This window comes from Vanellus vanellus (assembly GCF_965231255.1).
Source record: "Vanellus vanellus genome assembly, chromosome: 5".
NCBI lineage: Eukaryota > Metazoa > Chordata > Aves > Charadriiformes > Charadriidae > Vanellus > Vanellus vanellus.
The window spans coordinates 28,040,055-28,058,916 of record NC_138910.1 but is presented as its reverse complement, the minus strand read 5'-3'; the positions used below and the strand labels follow the sequence as shown (position 1 = coordinate 28,058,916).

Here is an 18,862-nt window from a genome sequence, read left to right as displayed (position 1 = left end):
CCTCGTGCAGCATACTGTATTTCTAGATGTCCCTTGATCGCTCTGCTATCACAAGTACCTATATGTTCCACTTCCAAATACTGGCTATGATCAAAGATGTAGAAGAAATCAAGGCCATTACATGTAGGGTCAGTGCTCTACACTATTTTGCTGTCTACTATACAATTCCTGTTACACATTTACTGTTTTTCTTGTGCCTCAGTTTTTTTTTTTCTCTAATGTGGGAGCATCACACCAGATACTACATCGGATCATCAATACCCACAACCCTTCTTACAAGAAAGGACAAGGAAGTCTTATGTGTGAGAGGAGTTCCAGATATAGCCTAGAAAAGGGATAAAATTATATTGCTGGACTATTCTGTATTTTTTCCAAATTCAATGTACAAATCTGAAAGTTTTTATATATATATAAAAAAAAGTCTATTAGAGTAGACTTGCTTAGAATATTATTTTTTCCACCCAGGAAAAAGCATCCGTCTCAGACTTAACAAAGTAGTGTGGGGATTGAGGATTTGTGAACAGCAGCAAACCAAGAGTGAACGGACTTGTATGTTCCTCCTGTGGCTTTTGTTACTATATACAGTTCCCTTACTATTTTATGTTTTTGTCTGCTACATTAAAAGACATGTAGATGTGTCACTTAGGGATGTGGTTTAGTGGTGGACTTGGCAGCGTTGGGTTTTTTTTTCAGTTGGACTCGATGATCTTAAAGGTTGTTTCCAACCTAAATGATACTATGATTTTAGTATCTTAACAGTTACTCATTTAATACTCCTTTCAAGCAACGTCAAAGGGTGTTAGAAGTTTTAATGACATTAGCTGAAGGGTATTACAAGTCTCTTAGGAACTGTAAGTATTCCACTGTCCTGAAAACAGTATTATTTTATGGTTCTAAGTTATCAGCTTATCCTTTCCTGTACCTTACGAGAAATTATCTGGTATATATAATATATATAGATGGGATGGGCTAATAAATAGTCCCAGAAACAAATAGAAATGACTACAGGGGATTATAAAGTGCATACAGCCTCAAAATTGATTCAACTATATCCAGTTTCATGTTGTGCTTTATCTTCTAGTTAATGATTTAGCTCTCCTTTTGAATGACATCAGTGCAAACACATTAAAGATCACCGATGCCAAATAACAGACACAAGTTTAATTGGTTCATCTACTGTTGTACCAGAATGATAAATTGGTAAGCCAAGCTTGTTTGTTTGGCTTGCAGTTTTTCCTGCCTTGTTACTCGGTTACCTTTAGGCAAAAAAATATTATTTTGCACAAAACTTCCATAGTTTACACATAATTTCAATTGTTTACACTTTATTTTATCCGATTACTCTGCAGTCAAGACACTTATATCCCAACAAAGAAGATCTAAGGGACAAAAAATATTGACACAATTAAAGTCAGAATAAGACTATTGACACTAACAGCCTTAAGCAAGCAGAAACCTTATGCAGTCATGTTATGATTCAGAAAGGCAAATTGGTGAGGGCTACATTGCAGTGAAAGCTGTATCAATGGCTCGATGCAAAATGAAGAGTGCTTACAGGTTGTATATTTAACAAATATTCAGAGCGTACTTTAAACTCGGCAAGGTAATAGATGGAAATAAGTATCAAAAAGCTGTATTGTATATATATATTGTATAAGTATATATATATCATAGCGACTTTTAAAATATGTCTTAAAACTGTTTTGTCAGCTACGTAATTAGCAGCTTCGTACAGATTTTTTCTGGAACTATTAAGGGAGACAGCTTAATAGTTGTGAAATCATGTGTCACCTCACAGACTCTCAGCTGGTTTGATTGCAGACAATCAGATTTCCTTACCTGTAACAGCATTTCTCTTCTAGAGTAACATAAATCACAGGAAGAGCCTTGGATATTTTGACATGCAGTTTGAATTGTAATTTGTATCGATCTGCAAAAGGCAGTATTTTTAACTTATTGCTTTATTTCATAGAGGGACGATGTATATTTGTCTTGTTACAAATACTAAAGATAAAATTATTAAACTGCTCATTTAAAGTTGTCCTTTTTGTGCACGAATAAGCCACCATGACATTTTACAACTCGGAACTAAAAAAACCCTTGCTGTTTTGCTTCCAGTTAAGCCCTTACAGGCTCAGGAGCACCTTATACGTTGGAGTTGATGCCAGAGCTCTGATGTGATTGTCATCAGTGAATCTTACAGCACCTGTGAGGAAATCTGTCATACCTCCAAACGCTGAAATCTATGATTTACAGAGCGGCAGCAAAGAAGTGTGTCTCCCTCCGCTGCGTTTAAGCTTTGAGGGTGAAGGACAGCTCTGCAACATTCCGGGTACGCTTTCTCCCTTGGCACACTTGACAGAGAATCTTACGTTGTACGAGTTTATACCTGATTCTGAGTCATTGTGTTCCTGTTGTTACGGAGGGTAACCTGGGTTTGTGATAATACTCTGTTCGGCAGCGCGAATGTCATCATGGTATTTACCTTCAGGCTAAGCCATAGGTACAACCTGTGAAAGACTTGACCTTTTTAGTACGACAGGGCTATGACAACTTCATGTCATAGCTTTCCAAAGCTAAATAATCGTTATTATTTTAGCGATAAGAGGATAGCAGAAGAGAGGTGGGACTCCGACAAGGCAGAACTCCTGCAGCTGGAGAATTCCCTCACAGCTCTCCCTGGGGACATAACTCAGGAGAACAAGTCTGTAAGAAGCCAGAGGGCCTTTGGACCGTCCACGCCGCCACCCTACGAAGCACCGTACCTAATCTGGGGTCCCGGGTTTGTCCCGGTGCCCGGGGCAGCCTCAGCAGGCCCGTGTCCCCGGCCTGCCCTCGGCCCGCTCCCCGGTGACCCGGCGCGGTGCCGCCCCGCCGATGGCAGCGAAGGGCTCCGCTCCCCCTCAGCAGCAAAAGGAGAGGTTTCCCCCCAGGAGGGGCTCAGCCTGTCCCACTGCCTGCGAGGGGACGGGCGGCCCGGCGAAGGACGAGGCGGCTGCCGGACCGGACGCCCTCCCGCCGGCCCCTGGGCGGCCGCGGCCCCGCCCGCGGGGCGGGGCGGGCGCTGCCTTGGCAGCGGCCGGGACGCCGCCAGCGGGCCGGTGTCGCGGGGCGGCGGTGCCGCCGCCATGCTGGGCGCCACGGCTCCTTTCCTCCGCCCGCAGAGACGGGCCTGGCCCGAGGGTACGGCCGGCGGCCGCCCCCCGCCACCGGAACAGCCCCCGCAGGCGGTGGCGGTGGGCGCCGCTCGCCCCCGCTCCTCCGAGGAGCGGCGGCGGAGGGTGGCCCCGCTGGCGGCGGCCCCGCCGGCCGAGGCGGGAGAGGAGCCCCTCCTCAGGGGCATCTTCGAGATCAGCAAGAGGAGCTGCGACGTGGTGCTGAGCGCCCGGCGGCTCCGCTGGAGCCCCATCTTGCCCGAGAGCCCCACAGGTGGGCCGGGGCGGGGCGGGGCGGGGGGTGGTGCGGGGGCCGGGCCCGGGCCCGGGCCGCCTCCGGGAGCGGGGGGCGGGAGGCGGCAGCGCGGGGCCGGCCGGGGCCAGGCTGGGCTCCCCGCGGCCGGGGCCTCGCCGGGCAGGGCGATGGGGAGTCGCCTTAAAGCGGGATTACGGCAAACTAGTTGGAGTCAGTGGCGTGTGTCTTCCCTTCGAGGTTATGCTGGTGATTAAAAAAAACCCAAATAGTTTGTAAGGCAGTGAGCGTCTCGTATCTGGAGCAGCTCTTCCAGGCAAGAGCCTTTACTTCTTGGCGGGTGACACGTAAAAGGACAAAATGTAAGAGATGTTGTTTTTATGGCTTCTTAGCCCCAGGCAGGGCAGTAAGAGGATTTGGGTTTGGTTTTGCTGCATCAGCTTTTTTCGGCTTAATCTCCTTGACGGGTACATAAACTGGAGCGTGTGTAGGTGGGTATGGTTTTGTGAGATGTGCCTGGGTTTTGTGATGAGGCTTCTGTGGCAGGTTGTCCTTGCTCTGTGCTTTTGTGCTTTTCTGATAAAGCACCACGCTGTGAGAAAGTGTTGTTATAAAGGATTTGATCAAGTGAAACATTATACACAAAAGTTTTAGAAGAAAAGGAATGCTTCTTAAACTTATGAAGTTAGTCTTTTTTTTTTTTTTTTCTCCTAGAAACTGTGAAAATATGAACTCACTTTCAAAATGAAATATGCACTCTTAAAAGTGCTTGTATACTGCAGTGACCTCCCAGTGCTGATGTGAAGGAGAAGTTGTGTTCAGGAATGCAGAGTTTCCAGACAGCACAGTTGCCCTCTGGTATGGCACCGTTAGCTTGTCCAGGCCTAAAATACCAGTTTTACTTTCATGTTATTTTGAACAGAACTTAAAACTTCATATGGGTAAGATCCAACAGCCATAAACTTAGCATACAGAGAAACGAAGTTTCTTCCACATACTAGTTTTTCTATGTTATGATAATCTGTTCCTCTTCAAGTTAGCCTGTATGCTGCAGAAGCTTGAGAGTGGTGTGGAAGCCTGCGATTCCAGTGCTGCTGCTGCAGCAGAGAAATACTCAGATGCTCACAGCTGAAGTCATTACGCTTGATTTCATGTAACCATGTTAGGATACCAGAGCTACTGAAATCAAACTAACACGGTGCCATGCACGGCTATTGACTCTTATCCCCCAAATAGCGTAACCGTGTTAATGCAGTGTTGTGCTTGGACTAAAATACCTGCTTTACAGCAGGACCGTTGAGTTCTGATGACAGCTGCAGTGATGTGCGTATGGTCTTTCCTCTTGTGGAGCCAGTCTGGGTGCCTTAGTAATGCTGTTAGTGCTGTAGCCTCTCTTCCTTCCCTTTTGGGATTAACTACAGGTCTCTGTGTATATGATCTGAAGTGTGATTTATTAATTATTTAGTTCTGTGTGCAGTGCTCTAATTTGATTGCCACTTTATGTTCTGGCTACTTTAATGTAGCTTGAATTGTCATATACAGGAACAATTGTCTTTTAATTGTCACCAGTGAAGGATTTTAACATACAGATAGGGAGAATGAATTCCAGTATGTATTGCTTCATACTTCCAGGGATGGGAGTATATTCTGGGTTGGTAGTGTTTTTGTTTTGTTTTTTTCCTAGGAAAAATCCACCTCATTAAGTTGCTACTTTACATAAGATCTTTTCATCCTTAGACTACTCACAAATAGTGGGAGCTTTTCTGTCTTAGTTCCTGAGAGGTAATAAAATACACAGTGCTTAAAGTCAGGCATATTGCAAGTAGCAGAACTTCAGGAGTCGTATGGAAAACAGCGCTGACAAGTTGGTGTCAATTTTATCAGAATTTGGGCTTTTACTGCACATGTATTAAATATATGCTGATACTTCTCTGTCTCTGACAATGCAGTTTTGTACCATATAGCACTGAGCTGCTGAGTATTTTGGTTTCTGAGAAGCTCTTGATGTCCTGCTTCTTTACTAGCTTCGATAGAAAAGACAGTGGTGTCTTCTAAGTGCAGGGTTTTTGCTGAAGTCTGTGGTAGGCTATGAGTTTTTACTATAGGATTTTCAAATTCTTAAACGTCAAGTACTGACATTGAAGATAAAGGGATTTTCAGTTCCTCTGTTGGTATAGATGCAACCACTATGTCATCTGTAGCTGTTCCAGGCTCTCCTTGAGAATGAAATAATCTTAAAAGGAAAACTATTAGGTTGTTTCTGAGATCCTTCTGGCCACTTAGTGATGGGAACACAATGGTCTACCTGAGCAGCATTCAGAAGGATACTCGTGACCCCTTCCTTCAGGCCAGTGTGGCTCCATGTGAGCCTGCCAGTGACAGCAGATGAGGTGAGTAGGAGCTGAAAAATTCACTGTGTAGGGCTTGTTGCCCTCACAGGGATGAATCCAGCGAAAATCTTGTCCAATTTTCCTTCCATCTTGGATACAGTAGGTCAGGATGGTTTTACCTCTGTGGTTCCTATTTTAGGAAAAGGCCTTCCTTCTATGGCAGGGATTCCAGTCTGTCAAGTCAGAGAACCGCCAGGTAGTTGCTTTCTCCCATTTTCCCTAACCTCGCACCTCCAATAGTTCCCCAAAAGCATTCCTGTCTTGCTGAAGTTGTCGTTTGTCATTTGCAGTTCTGTGGTTCCCATCATATGTCCTTACATGTGGTAGCTCGGGTGGACTTGGCTCCTTCAGCTTCGCCTAAATAGAACTCAAAGCTCCAGCTTAAAGTTCCCAAGCAGGTGACATCTGCTGTGCCTGGGCTTGATCATGTCATGCTCACGTATGCGTAGTTCTGCCCCATTGCACTGTTTCTTTGGAGCTTTTGACAGCGTGATTATCGGGCAGAATTCCTTCTTTGGTCTCCTTTTGATTTCTGCAACTTCTGTCTCCTACAGATTTCTGGCTACCAGTGCTCGCTGAGGATTTTTGGTGGTTTCCTTTGTTGTTCACTCCACACCTTGTACTAAGCTCCCCAGCAGCCTCCTCTCCCCCTCACAAATAAGCATGACCCATGATGAATTTTGTGTGCTCTCTGTTATGTCAAAGCTTTGGGCTGAAGTAAGGCCTGGGCAGGCAACTGGCTGAGGAGCTTGAGGGAGTGACTGTGTCAAGTGGGAATGTGGGCAGTGCAAGGCATGGCTCAGCTGCCCCCTCGGAAACGCCGCAGTTACAGCCCGGGTGCACAGCTCAGCTGAGCCTTTTCTTCTCACTGGAGCCGGATACCCTCTGACCCGTAGCTGGTTGCTTGCTTTTAACAATGCAGTGAGCGTTGCAATGAGACGTAGAGCTCACAGTCAGTAGTTGCTAATTTTTTTTTTTTTTTTTTCTCTGGCTTCTTTCTGTGTGTTTTTCCTATGCTATAGATACAATCACTGAAATGAACTAAAACCAAGACTTCTCTCTCTGTATTAATAATCCAGCCCCAAACTGTAGAGCTGCTTCTTTTGGATGCTGCTTCAAAACCATAGCAGAGAAAGCTACCTTAAGTACAGAGTTGAAAATTCTATGTGATTTTTAGAAGTTCCCAGAAGATAATAAGAATGACTGAATGATGGAAAAAAAAATAATTTACATTTAAGAACAAATGCTTAGGGTGGATATTTTTTTTGAGGGGCTAAAATTTAAAAGCTAATGAAATTTCGGGGATCAGCAGCAGTGGATGTGGGAATCATTTGTGTCTTAGAACAGTTTCAGTACAAATAGTGTCAATTCAGTTGTCTGTATGCTGTTTGTCCAATATGGCTTATTATTTGTTGTTGAATGAGAACTTTAATCCTGATATTTCTTTAAAGCCTTCAGCATCTTTTTAAAGATTGCCACAGAATTTCCCGATTTACAATAATTGCAGCTTTTCAGCAGATTTCTGGCAGATAGGAAATGGAACAGGACTGGCACTCTCTCAGTGTTTTACTGGTATGTGAAATCTGGGGGCTTTTGATCATTATGGAAAACTTTTTATACGTGTAGTTTCTTGTGTGTGTAGTGTACTTGACTGAAGGGTATATGAAATTGTTCTCTCAGACTGACAGCATGTAGGCTGGACTGAATATTTGGATAATAATAACTTGAATAAAATTTGCTTTTTCAGTATAAGTAATCAAACATAATATTCTAAATTAATTGACTGCTAAGAAAGTAAGATCTCTGGAACAGACCGGAGGTGAATGTATTAATGAATATATGTTTTCATAATGAAGTAAAAAAGATGAATGTATTGTTTAAGTACACTATTCTTATGTATAGTATACTACAGTTCTTGTTGATATTAATCTAAAATACAGATCTATAAATATACTACATAAGTGCAGCAATAAGAAAAAAAAGCACTGATGTATTGCAACGGTGAAAGAGTTAGCAATAAAGGACTTAAAATTAATTCCGAGTGCATAGTGGCCTGCTGCCAAGGCTATTTAGGAACAGATGTGGCTGAAATAGATACCAATAGTCTGTTTGGGATCTCTAAAGTAAGACATCTGTCAGTCTATCGGTCAGTCAGGAATAATGGAAATGGGAACTGGCTGCTACAAAATGTGAATTACTGGAGTTGGTCAAATTCAAAGCCTTTGATTCTACTTCTGATGTGTAGAGAACAGTTTCTCTAAGTGGCTTATCTATTGTCCAAATAGGAAAATTATTTTTAAGGAAGACATAAAAATAAAGAATATGAAGTGCAACTACGAGTGAGAAGTACATGTATCACATTAATATGTGGCTTTAAGAAGTACATTCAAGGAAGAAAGCATGCAGTTTTAAACAATCCCATGGTGTCTGAACTTCTAAGACGCTCTTAAATTTTTTTTTCATGGAAGTCCATAAAATTAATGTCTTTTAGATAAATGCTGCATGAAACTGCAAAAGAACTTATTAATTTACAACTTTTCATGAAAAAAAATAAAAGTATTTAGGGAAATGGAGTATACTAATCAAAGGTTTCAAAATTTGTTCTTTATTTCAGGTGACTTTTAGACATAATGTCTTGGTTCTTTGTGTGTCTTTTATCCTTTATCAGCAGATCAGTTCATGGCTACATGTTTGTGGAACAATTTATGTTGTTTCATGCTTTCTGGTGTTTTTGTTGTATTTCACATGTTTATGCACCTCTCTGCTTATGTTGAAAGGGATTAACATACCCTGGGTGTCTAGTAGTGGCTTTTGCAGGTACCTTAATTCTCTGCCTCCAAAGAGAGAGAGATTAGGCATTTAAGTGTTTGTTGCAGAGAATGTTTCTGTGCCAGACCTTGCAAATTGCATTTGTGTGTGTTTGGGTTTACATACAGGTTAAGCTGCATAAGTGTTAGTGAGTTGTAACGAGCTACATGAGTTTGAAATAACAAGATTTATTTAGCTTTCACACAACGTAGTAACTCTTCTTCATGGCCTTTTCTTGTTAATGCAAAACTCATTCTGTTGGTGATACTGTGGTTTGTGTTGTCTTAAAGCTCTTGTAGGCCGTAAAATGGCAAGTTTTAGACTTGCCTAAAGGCGATGGATTTTGGTTTTGTGGTTGGTTTTGTGGTTTTTTTTTTTTTTTTTCTTCATTTTTCTGTTGCACTATGTGATAATTACACCTTGCCATATACTATTCGAGATAAGGCGATGCTCTGCTTTATTCATCTCCTCCGCCTGCCTGGCGAGCGAGGGCTGGCTGGGCGCTTGGCGCATTACGCATCATCAGGCAGTTGGCACACCAGTAACAAGCCAGACGTTGCTGGTGCTGTTTTTTGGCTACGGAGCAGGCCGATTGAAGAAAGATAGGTTGGAATCAAGGAGCAATCAAGAATACTGTGGTGGGGGTGAGCTGATACATTAAGGGGAGTATAAGGGTTTTGGTGAAGTGCCATATGAGTGTGGGAGGGATTTGTGGGTACTACAGAGAGGGATATTAGTGAATGGAGGGGAAACTGAAGCTGTTGCTGGGCAGATAGGAAGACATGCAGGGTGGTGCTATAGTGTGTGAGGTGTGTGTGGTACACGGTAGGGAAATCCCTGGAAAGTCAGAGGAGACATAATAAAGTGGTGAGGTAAAGAGAGGTAGGATGCAAGTTCATTTTTTAAAAAAAAAAAAAAAAAAGTTATCCAACTTCATAGAGTAACTGCCAACTCTTTTGTCTATGCTTTCTCTGCAAAGGTGTGCAAGAGTAAATCGATGGTTTTCCTTATATACCATGATGGAAAGAATCCGAAAGTGTATATTAAAAAACTATTGATATACTAACCAATCTTTGTCCATGCTAGTGCTATTTTCGTGACCATGATAGTGCTATAGGGCTAAGAGGCCCTTCCTCAGTGTAAATTAATGTTCTTTTAAAACCATTAAAACCAGAACGCAGGCAAATCCCTTATCTAAGCCTAAATATCGTGTTTCAGTTTATGAATTGTCCTGTTCTTCAGCCTTTGAGAAACACTATTTTATTTTTTTTACCCCTCTTTCATATTCTAGATGCTGTTGTAATCTTTTCTTGGGTTTCATTTTACCATATCATCCCTGAATTTGTACCCCTCTTCTATGCACCTTTATGCCTTTCCTGTTGCATCGAATGTTGCCAACTTACCTTGACTTTCGAGTGTAGCTTATTGGAAAAGGCATGGTTTCTTTCTGGTAATGCCTTACACTTAGAAGCAGTGCTCTGTAAATGTCCAAGAAACTACATAAGTCCTGAAATTCTTTCATAATTTATTATTTTTTTTATAATGTCTACAAGAAAAAAATACAAAATTTGATGACTAGCTTGGCCACTTGGAATCTGAGACTGCTGCTTACTTTCCTTGCGGCTGTTTCTTTCCTTGGACTGCATGTAGGATGTGGTTCTGTAGCACCTTGTGTGAGATAGTTGTGGGTGCCTAATGGTGTCTTCTGCTATGGTAAATCCATATAAGCCTGCCTCCGTAGTTGTAACTGTGCATGGTAATAAACAAATTAAAAATCAGAATATGATGTTCTTCTGCATTTTCTTATTTTGTATCTCAGCAAAAGACATGCTAAGATTAAGGCATTTCTATCTTTATTTTACAGTTACAAAATAGAAACAAAAATAAAACCGGAAAGTCTGTCATCTACTCTTGGAGTCAAAATAAACAAAACTTAGATAAACAATTTTCCTTTCATTGAAGATATCTTATTTGTTAATGATGTATGTTACAAAAGCAGCAGGTAAATAATAGATGTTGCAATTACACAAAAACCAAATAGTTATTGGATAGAAGGAATCCCTTTGCTGTTTCATTTAGGTATATCCAACTATATTATGCATTGCTTTTAGAAGGAAGTTTTTCCTTCAGTACACGTAGTGCTCTAAAAATATTTGTGTCCTTCTTAGACAATTTATGAAAAAGCCTCAATGGCTGAAAATCTGAGAACATAAACCTGAAGAACTGAACAGTTTTTGTGTACCTTAACATCAGTGGGTCGTGGAACTAATGTTTTCCTTTCGAGGAAATCAGTGGTCCTGTTTTTTATGACTTATGTTGTAACAGTATGTGCAGACAAAAAACCATAATGTGTTGAGTATGTGATACACGTATCACCATATTGCCATAAGGAACTGCTATTATGTTAGACACCAACTGATTTTGTGATAGTGTTGGATTTCTCTCACATATGCTTATGTTTTTGTACAGATGATCCTTTAGGAACATCTGCTAGTTTTGTGGTGGTATCTGCTGTTTCCTTTCAAAATGTGACCTTTTTGTCATTTACTACTGGGACTGCTATAGAATTGCATTATACTAAGATCCTTTTCTAAATTGATTTCTGTCTCGTAGACATTAACTGTCAGTGTTTGAGTTAATTGGGTTTCACCATTCTCTGACATACTACAGAGTTGAGTGCAACTGTAAAGTTAATAAATTAACCTTTTAAAATACCACTTAATGATATATTTTTTTTTTAAACTGCTAACTTGATAGTGACTAGAACTTCCTCCTTCCAACTGTTTAGGTGGTCTCAAAAATATTTTTGTCTGCAGACTAAGTATACGGATGGTATTTCTCAAATTATTTCACTAGGGAAGAAGTTTTGGAACTCCCCTCTTGCAGTTTAGGAACCCTTCCCCCTTTAGTTGAAGTGCAGATAATATCCTTTGGATAGTGATACCAGTTTAGGATCATATCTTCAGGTGTAGCTGAATAAGTGAAATTGCAAGCACAACTAAAATTCAGTTGTGCATGTGGCACTGCAACTGGCAGGGAAGTCATGACCCTGTAAATGCAGCCAAAAGTGAGTTCTGAGCGTGTTGGAAACTCCTCCTCTTGGATGAATTACCAAGATGTACTATAACGTCTTTCACATGTAGATGTTATCTGGGTAGCTGGATTTATGCAGTTATGATGAAGAGTTGGAGACATCGAAGAATCTGGCTAAGCATGGAACCCCTTTTTGTAGGTCTTCAGATTTTACTATCCAACTGTTTTGCTGTGGCCCTCTGCAGGAAAAAGTGGTGTGCTGATTTTTTTTTTTTTTTTTTTTTTTTGTGATTTGGAAAAGTGGCTATTATTTTTTTTCCAATTTACAATGTATCCTTGTATAGAGACAGTAGTTACTTTAACGTAATACTGTTCATGGTTTTAAAAGTTAAATGTGTATTTAAGCATGCATGAGACTTAATATTTTGAAAAATAATTAGGCTTCTGGTACTTCTTTAGCTTCATTTATTGATATGCGTTGTCATCTAGTTACACCTTTTTATGCCAAACTGTATTAATTCCAAACGTGATTTTGAAGTTAAGAGTAATTGATTTCATACTTTTCAGTGACAATGCTGCTACAGGAAAAAGAATTAGTTACCTCATTTAAAATGTGTTTGTAGCTTTCTTGGTTGAACCCAAATTTCTTTGTGAACATGTATTTTGTTATTATCAAAATATTCAGATTAAAAATGCATTATTGAATGAGAACATTTTGCTTCCTGTAAGGTCTCTTTCCTGTTGTGTGTTTCCTCATGGAGTCATAACATTCCGCCCCCCCCCCCAAGTTAACTCCAGCAAGAAATGGCCCACAAACCTGGAAGTTTTGTGTTATTAGAATTACCAATATCACCAGCTCTTTGGAGAAGAATCAATAAGCTGATTTTCACACAACATCCCAGTCCCCATTATTTAGGTACAGTTATCAGGAGTGGCTTGTTTATGGTATAGGATAGTATTAGCTGAGTTTATCTTTTGGGAGTGAGTTTGGTGCTCAGAGATGAGCTGCAAAGCCAAGAAAATGCTTCAAGCCACACTTACTTTGGAGGTTTTGTCATGATTGTAAGCAAGAGCACGTAGAATTATTGTAAGCCACACAATGCTTACTTTTTGTAAAATAGAAGCTCAGAAACCAGAGTGGATCATAAATTATTCATATGATCCCAGGATAAGAATTAAAAATTATTTTCCACGCCTACCTTTGGCTTTATGTTACAAGGAACAATTAGTTTTCCTTGCTAGTAGTATGGAACCTGCTCTTTCCTCTCATGGTCTTTTAGTGGTAACAGACACAGATAAATATTTTTGTATAAAAAAAGAAAAAAAAAAAAGATAAAAGGTGCTTTACAAAAAAAAAAAAATTGTAGGTCTGAGTTTTCCTGTGATCCTTGATGTATGGTAGCCTTTCTATAAGGGATTTGATAAAAGAAAATTCTACTTCTTATGTTTAAGATCTGGTGCAACTTCCTCCCTCCCCTGGCTTCTCATTTAGTTGTAGGAATATATTAAATCTCTTGACAAAAAAAAAATGTACAGTAACTCAGTTTACCTCAGAGTTCTCTAATCTAGCGTGTAGCTGTTCCTTGCCTGTGTGTTGCAATTTTAAACAAATGGTCAGTTCACGAGCAGAATTCAATTCTGAACTCCGGATTTCCTGGCTCTTGTCTATTTGGGCTATGTAAAATGGTAGTTGCTTAAATGCTTTTCAGTACAGAGTAATTGCCGTAGTTGTGGGTTTATTTGAACTGTGACAGTATATCTCTTCTGTCAGTCCATACACACGAGTGAATATAGGAAAGTATGGGTTGCAAAGCTCCGAAAACGCAAAGCAACAGATGTTATGTACTGCACAATTATACGTATCCTGGAAACAGATCTTTACACAGCGCAGACAGTCTTGGAAAAACAAAATTTGACATACAAATGATCAAGTAAAGGGTAACAGTGATAAATACTTACGACAAAATATAATGTTGTTTTGCAGGCGCTGTTCTGAGTTTGAGTAATTAAATGCTCATTGTTCTATTAAACCGCCCTGTTTGACAGATATTTAAAAATCATCTTTGTATTTATATTTTTCTGTATTGTTTTAGTACAGTGTAGTAGAAATAGAATATGTATTTTCACTTAGAAATAATGTAGGAAAATGGCTTTAAAAAACCCGTGTTATTCTAACCTAAGTGAAAATTCTTGTAAATAAATTGCTAGAAGTAAACAGGAAAAATTTCAAGATAATTTGATGGTTTTCTGTGTGAAAAGAGCACATCTTTGTCTGGCTGATCTGTTGACTGTTCTGAAGATGATTCAAAATGAGATTGCTCCTGTCCAAGTCTTCTCGCTGGTACACTGTTTGTCGCGGGGCCTTTTGGAGCCTTGTCAAACAGCTCTGTCAAGAAAGGTACTGAACGATTTCATACTTGGATGGTTTTGGACTTCCCAAAGGCCTGCTCTGTCACATCTGCGTAGTGTAACTGGGGGTGAGGTAATTAGTTAGGGATCGAAATTATCATAGCACCAGTGAATAATATACACTAACAGTTAGATGGCTATAGATGGTGCTAACTCATGTCGACGTCAAACTTTAAACGCATTTGTGGTTTGATTTAGTAAATCCTGCAGTTGGCACATTCCAGACTAAACCTAAATAAATTGATACGTTACAATAATCGGGAGAAGATTGTACATAGATGTCTATTTTTAACTTGGTATTATTTTTATTAAAGGAAAAAGAATGCTTCTGAGTATTTCATGTGAAATGTAATGTTTCTTGGTCACTTGACTGCAACACGCTCATTAAACAAAGCTGTGATTAAACTAAGAATATCCTCCAGATCCTTTTCTGTTCCATAGATCTTTTGTGATGGAAGAGTAGTAATAACTGCAGTTGTTTTAGAAAACAATGCTTAGCAGAAGAAAAGAGATAGTACCTGATAAATGTTTGTAGTTTTCTTTTTTTTTTTTTTTTTTTTTACTGTAGTACCAACAAAAATGAAATAAAAAGGGGTTTTTTGCACTTATGTTTGTTGAGGAGTTAATTATTTAAAATATGATGGAAACAAACAGGTGGTGTTTTTGAAATTTTGTCCCTAGATCTCACTTGTTTTATGGAAACCATTTGTGGAACGTACACACAGAAATTCAGTACTAAACTTACAATGTAATTTATACATATATGCTTGTTTGTCTTCGTTAAAGTAGCTGCTGCTTTTTACATTTGCAAGTTTAACAGTTTAGCAATATTAGTTTGTATGCAGGAGAAGACTAATCAAACGAACTTACAGTAAAAAGAAAGCTGTTCTTAAATATGTTTCTCTTTGTTTTATGTTTCTAATGTTTGTTTTCTTTGTCTAATTCATGGAGTGAAGGCTGCCTGGAAAGTTCCAAGTGCCTTTCGTATATTAACAATGTGGTCTGGAAGGAGTATGGAGAAGAAAAATGGCATGGGATAAACACAGAAAAGCAAAAATGCTGATTTTGTTTGTATGGGGACTGTTAAAATAGGAGTGAAAGGCATTTAGAGAGTGTCAGTTATGTCCTACAGCAGAGCTTCAGAGGCACGGCCGTTTTACAGATTTGACTAGGCAATGGGACAGTGAGTCCAAGAGTTGATATAATTAAGATTAGTGTAATGTATCGATCTCCTATCTGAATGCCATCAGCTTGGGATCAAGATCAGGAGCTGTAGCTAGACCATTCCTAACATATATAATCATAGGTGTATTATGGGGGAAATGTCATCTGTCACTTAAACAGTTGTTAGGATTATTATGTTAAGGATCATTAGAACATAAATGGAGACTAACCCAGATGTTTGTATGCTCTATAAACCAAAGGTTATTTCACCACATCTTGAATAGCGTGTGCAATTCTGGTGTTCTCGACAAAGGTGATGTGGGACTGGATAAGGTTCAGGGGGTGACAATGGTTAATGGCAAGGGACGGCGACTGGATGACAGTGATGGACTAGGCTGGCACTTTTTGGTCTGAAAGGCGGGCAGTTGAGATGGGGCCTGGAGAGTAGATAGCAATGGCTTTCTGTCTTCCAATATAAGAAATATGGGGCATCTAATTAAGGCTAAGAAGAACTAGGCTCAAAACAAAAGGAATAATCATACAGCAAGTAAGAGAACTGCAAAACTTACTACCAAGGGATATTGTTAACGCTTAAAGATTTTGTGGATTCAGCTGGAGATGGAAGGCCTCATTTGAGTGCTGTTAAATGTGTAGAAACTGCAGTCAGTTCAGGGTGTCCCACATGAAAACAGGTGAGGAGTGGAAAAGTATTAGTGGAAAATAGAATAAATGCTTGCTTTATTCCTTCTCTTCTCTTAGCATCTGCTTATGGCTACGGTTTGACATAAGATACTGGGACAGATGGACTTTTGCTCTGATCTGGTATTGCTGGTCTTATGTACCAGAAACACGTTAAATTATATTTAAATGATGTTTTATGTAAAAGCACACACAACGCTAGTCTGTAACTCCATCTGTATTTGCACGAGTAAGCAAGCTTTCGTGGTAGAATTTGAACTTCAGTTTGCCTAGCCTTCCATCTGAAAGGTACTTATTTTTGTTGGTGGATTGATAAAGAATGTGTTCTTTGTCTGACAAAATGTCAAGAGGTTAATTTTATTAAATGTTGTTAAGAATTAAAATACAGTATCAGACTGTATAGGAAACCTGTATTTCTTAGCCATTAGTGCCTCAAAAATATTGCTCATACATATGTCTATAATTACTATAGTCTTGTTTTTTTATTTTTATTGTGGAGAAGGAAGTCATATTCCAAATACAATATCTAAACTTGTGTAGGATGTGAGTCTGAAACCATTACAAACCATTCCGGAAGAGTAATTAGTTTCATCAACCTCAAGATCAGGAAAAATTGGAACTTCAATATGCTTAGCTGGTATTTTCCCATAAATCTCCTTCAGAAGATTTCTGATGTTCACGGGGTAGAAGATGACCCTCCATGTAAAACATCCATTTGTTATGTCAACAGCTTAAAGATGTGTGCCAAGGTATCTCTAGTAACTAATTCTTGAACACAGGTGATGATAATTTTTGTGCAGTGTTTCACTTTAAGGCTACCAGAGATTATTGTCTGGTTTGTAATGTGTGGCTGGATAGGTGTAGAAACTCAGATTTGTTAAGTAAACTTTTAAATGCACCAGGTAAGTTTAACGTTGCAATAGAAGAAAATTTAGATAGAACGGTAACAGTAATGCACATACTGTGCAAGTGCCTGTTGGAGACAGTCTGAAGATGCATCTCTTTTATTTGCTGTATGGGTGCCTTGAATATGACTCTCGCTCTGATCCTGCAGCCATATGCAGGGTCTTTATTCTGTGCGTAAAATTCTTAGGATCGGCAAATAAGATATTTAGTTCAACTTCATAGCAGCAATCTCTTTACGTATATGTCCATGTGGTGTAATGCTAGCATTTAGAAGTTTGGGGTAGTACAAATCCCTATGTATTACGAGGGGTTTGAATTGTATCTTTCTCATCTGACACGTGTTAATCCAACAGAGAAAACTCATCCGAATTTGAGTTTTCTGATATGTCGATCAGCAGCCTTTCTGTTTGATTTTAGTACTTTTTTGTACTAGGATTAGAAATAGACTGCAATTAGGAATAGATATGTAAATGTGGTGTGTAGCTACAGTTACCGTACTGGAGTTAAGAGGAGTAGACAGGAGATGTCAAGGAATATACTCGAAATAGATAGGAGACTGCTTGTTTGAGGCTATTGGCGCATGCAAGGATGAAAGTCATCGTGGAAAATTTTGAGGTGGGGTTTTTTTTGGTTGGTTTTTTTGACTAGTGTCTCTGTTTTGAAGCAGTTGATATGCCTGTCAGAAAATAAGTAGGTTTTTCCATATAACTTTGTATACTAATGTGGTTTGATGTAAAAGTGAAAGTTATTTCTATGCCGGTAGTTAATTTTGAATTTCATGGTGCTCAATGCTAAAATTTTATTCACAAAGCATTTTATGGATTCTGCATGTTCTTTAAAATGCATTAATTAACTTATTCTACTTTATGCAGTGGTTCTTACACAATTCAAAACCAAGATGGAGATCTTTTGATTTTTGAGAATCTTATGAAAATTTCACATACTGTGTTTTAAATTACTTATTACCATTTATTCTTATAATTCCTGAACTGGATAACAACATAAAATATTAAAACAACTCAAAATACTGAATTTACCTGGTAATTTTTGAGTGTATTTTGATTTCCAAAATAGCATATATAATTTTCTTACAGTCTAATCAGATATTCCCCAGAAATGTTTTTTGTCTGGAAAACATTTTGTAGAGCTGTTGATACGCTTTGCCAGTGTCTGATGTACATGGTTCAAAATTTAAATTAGGTTAAAGACATTTATTATTTACAATTTTAGTTCTATTTCAACGTAAGTGTATTGCAGTGTGTATTCAACAGTTCTGCTGCTAAATGAAATAAGCATATACTTAGCTTGCTGCGCAGATACATGGGCACAGGTGGACATCTTGGTAGTATGCACCATGCAGTGAAACACATGGCACTACACAACATGGGGCAAAGAGCACGCAGTTTGAATTAGAAGTCATTTTATGGATACCTTGTAAATTTGTGCTTGTTCATGTACGGGCTGTAATTTCTAAAAAGGGTGTACCTGTTTTTATATTGAACATTTGTGATACACACATCACTTTAATGTAGTTCTCCTTCCTTTGTGGAGAGAGCCAGTATTGTATGAGCCTGTTTATGTCAATATTTTAATAATTTATCTTTATAACTGCTTTTGTCTATATTTATGGTAACATTGGCACCCTGTGTACAGAAGATACAATCAGTGCTGAAAGGAAACTTGCATCCATCTGGAAGCAATAAACTTTTCTGAAAGACTGCACAGTGTTACTTAATCCTGTGATTTCTTACTGTGAGTGAAATTAAGGTTTGGTTCAGTTGTGTCACATCATATTGGTATCAAATCTTCTGTGAGAGCTTTGTCATAGTGTTAAGCTACAAACAAAATTTCAAAATTGATGAAAGTCTGAGAATGTAATTTCCACAATCACAGGATTATGCATCACTGCAAGAGTAGTCAATTCCATACAATAACAATAATTGTAATACCAGAAAGCTTCTGGAGTATTGCATTTTGTAAGCTTTCCTTTTATATGAAGGGGTAATTTGTATACTGCACAGTTGACTAAGTGTACCTTAAATTTT

At 39.2% G+C, this 18,862-nt stretch overlaps 1 protein-coding gene across 1 annotated transcript in view; it reads left to right on the top strand.

Moving 5' to 3' along the window:
- Positions 1–3,128: 3,128 nt before the first annotated feature.
- The window catches only part of CERKL (CERK like autophagy regulator), a gene marked incomplete at both ends in the record, with an annotated part of 59,334 nt that continues 43,600 nt past the window's right edge, over positions 3,129–18,862 (top strand). The window contains one exon of the mRNA XM_082483748.1: positions 3,129–3,429. Coding sequence (XP_082339874.1) covers positions 3,129–3,429 — 301 coding nt within the window. The remainder of the gene's footprint in view (positions 3,430–18,862) is intronic.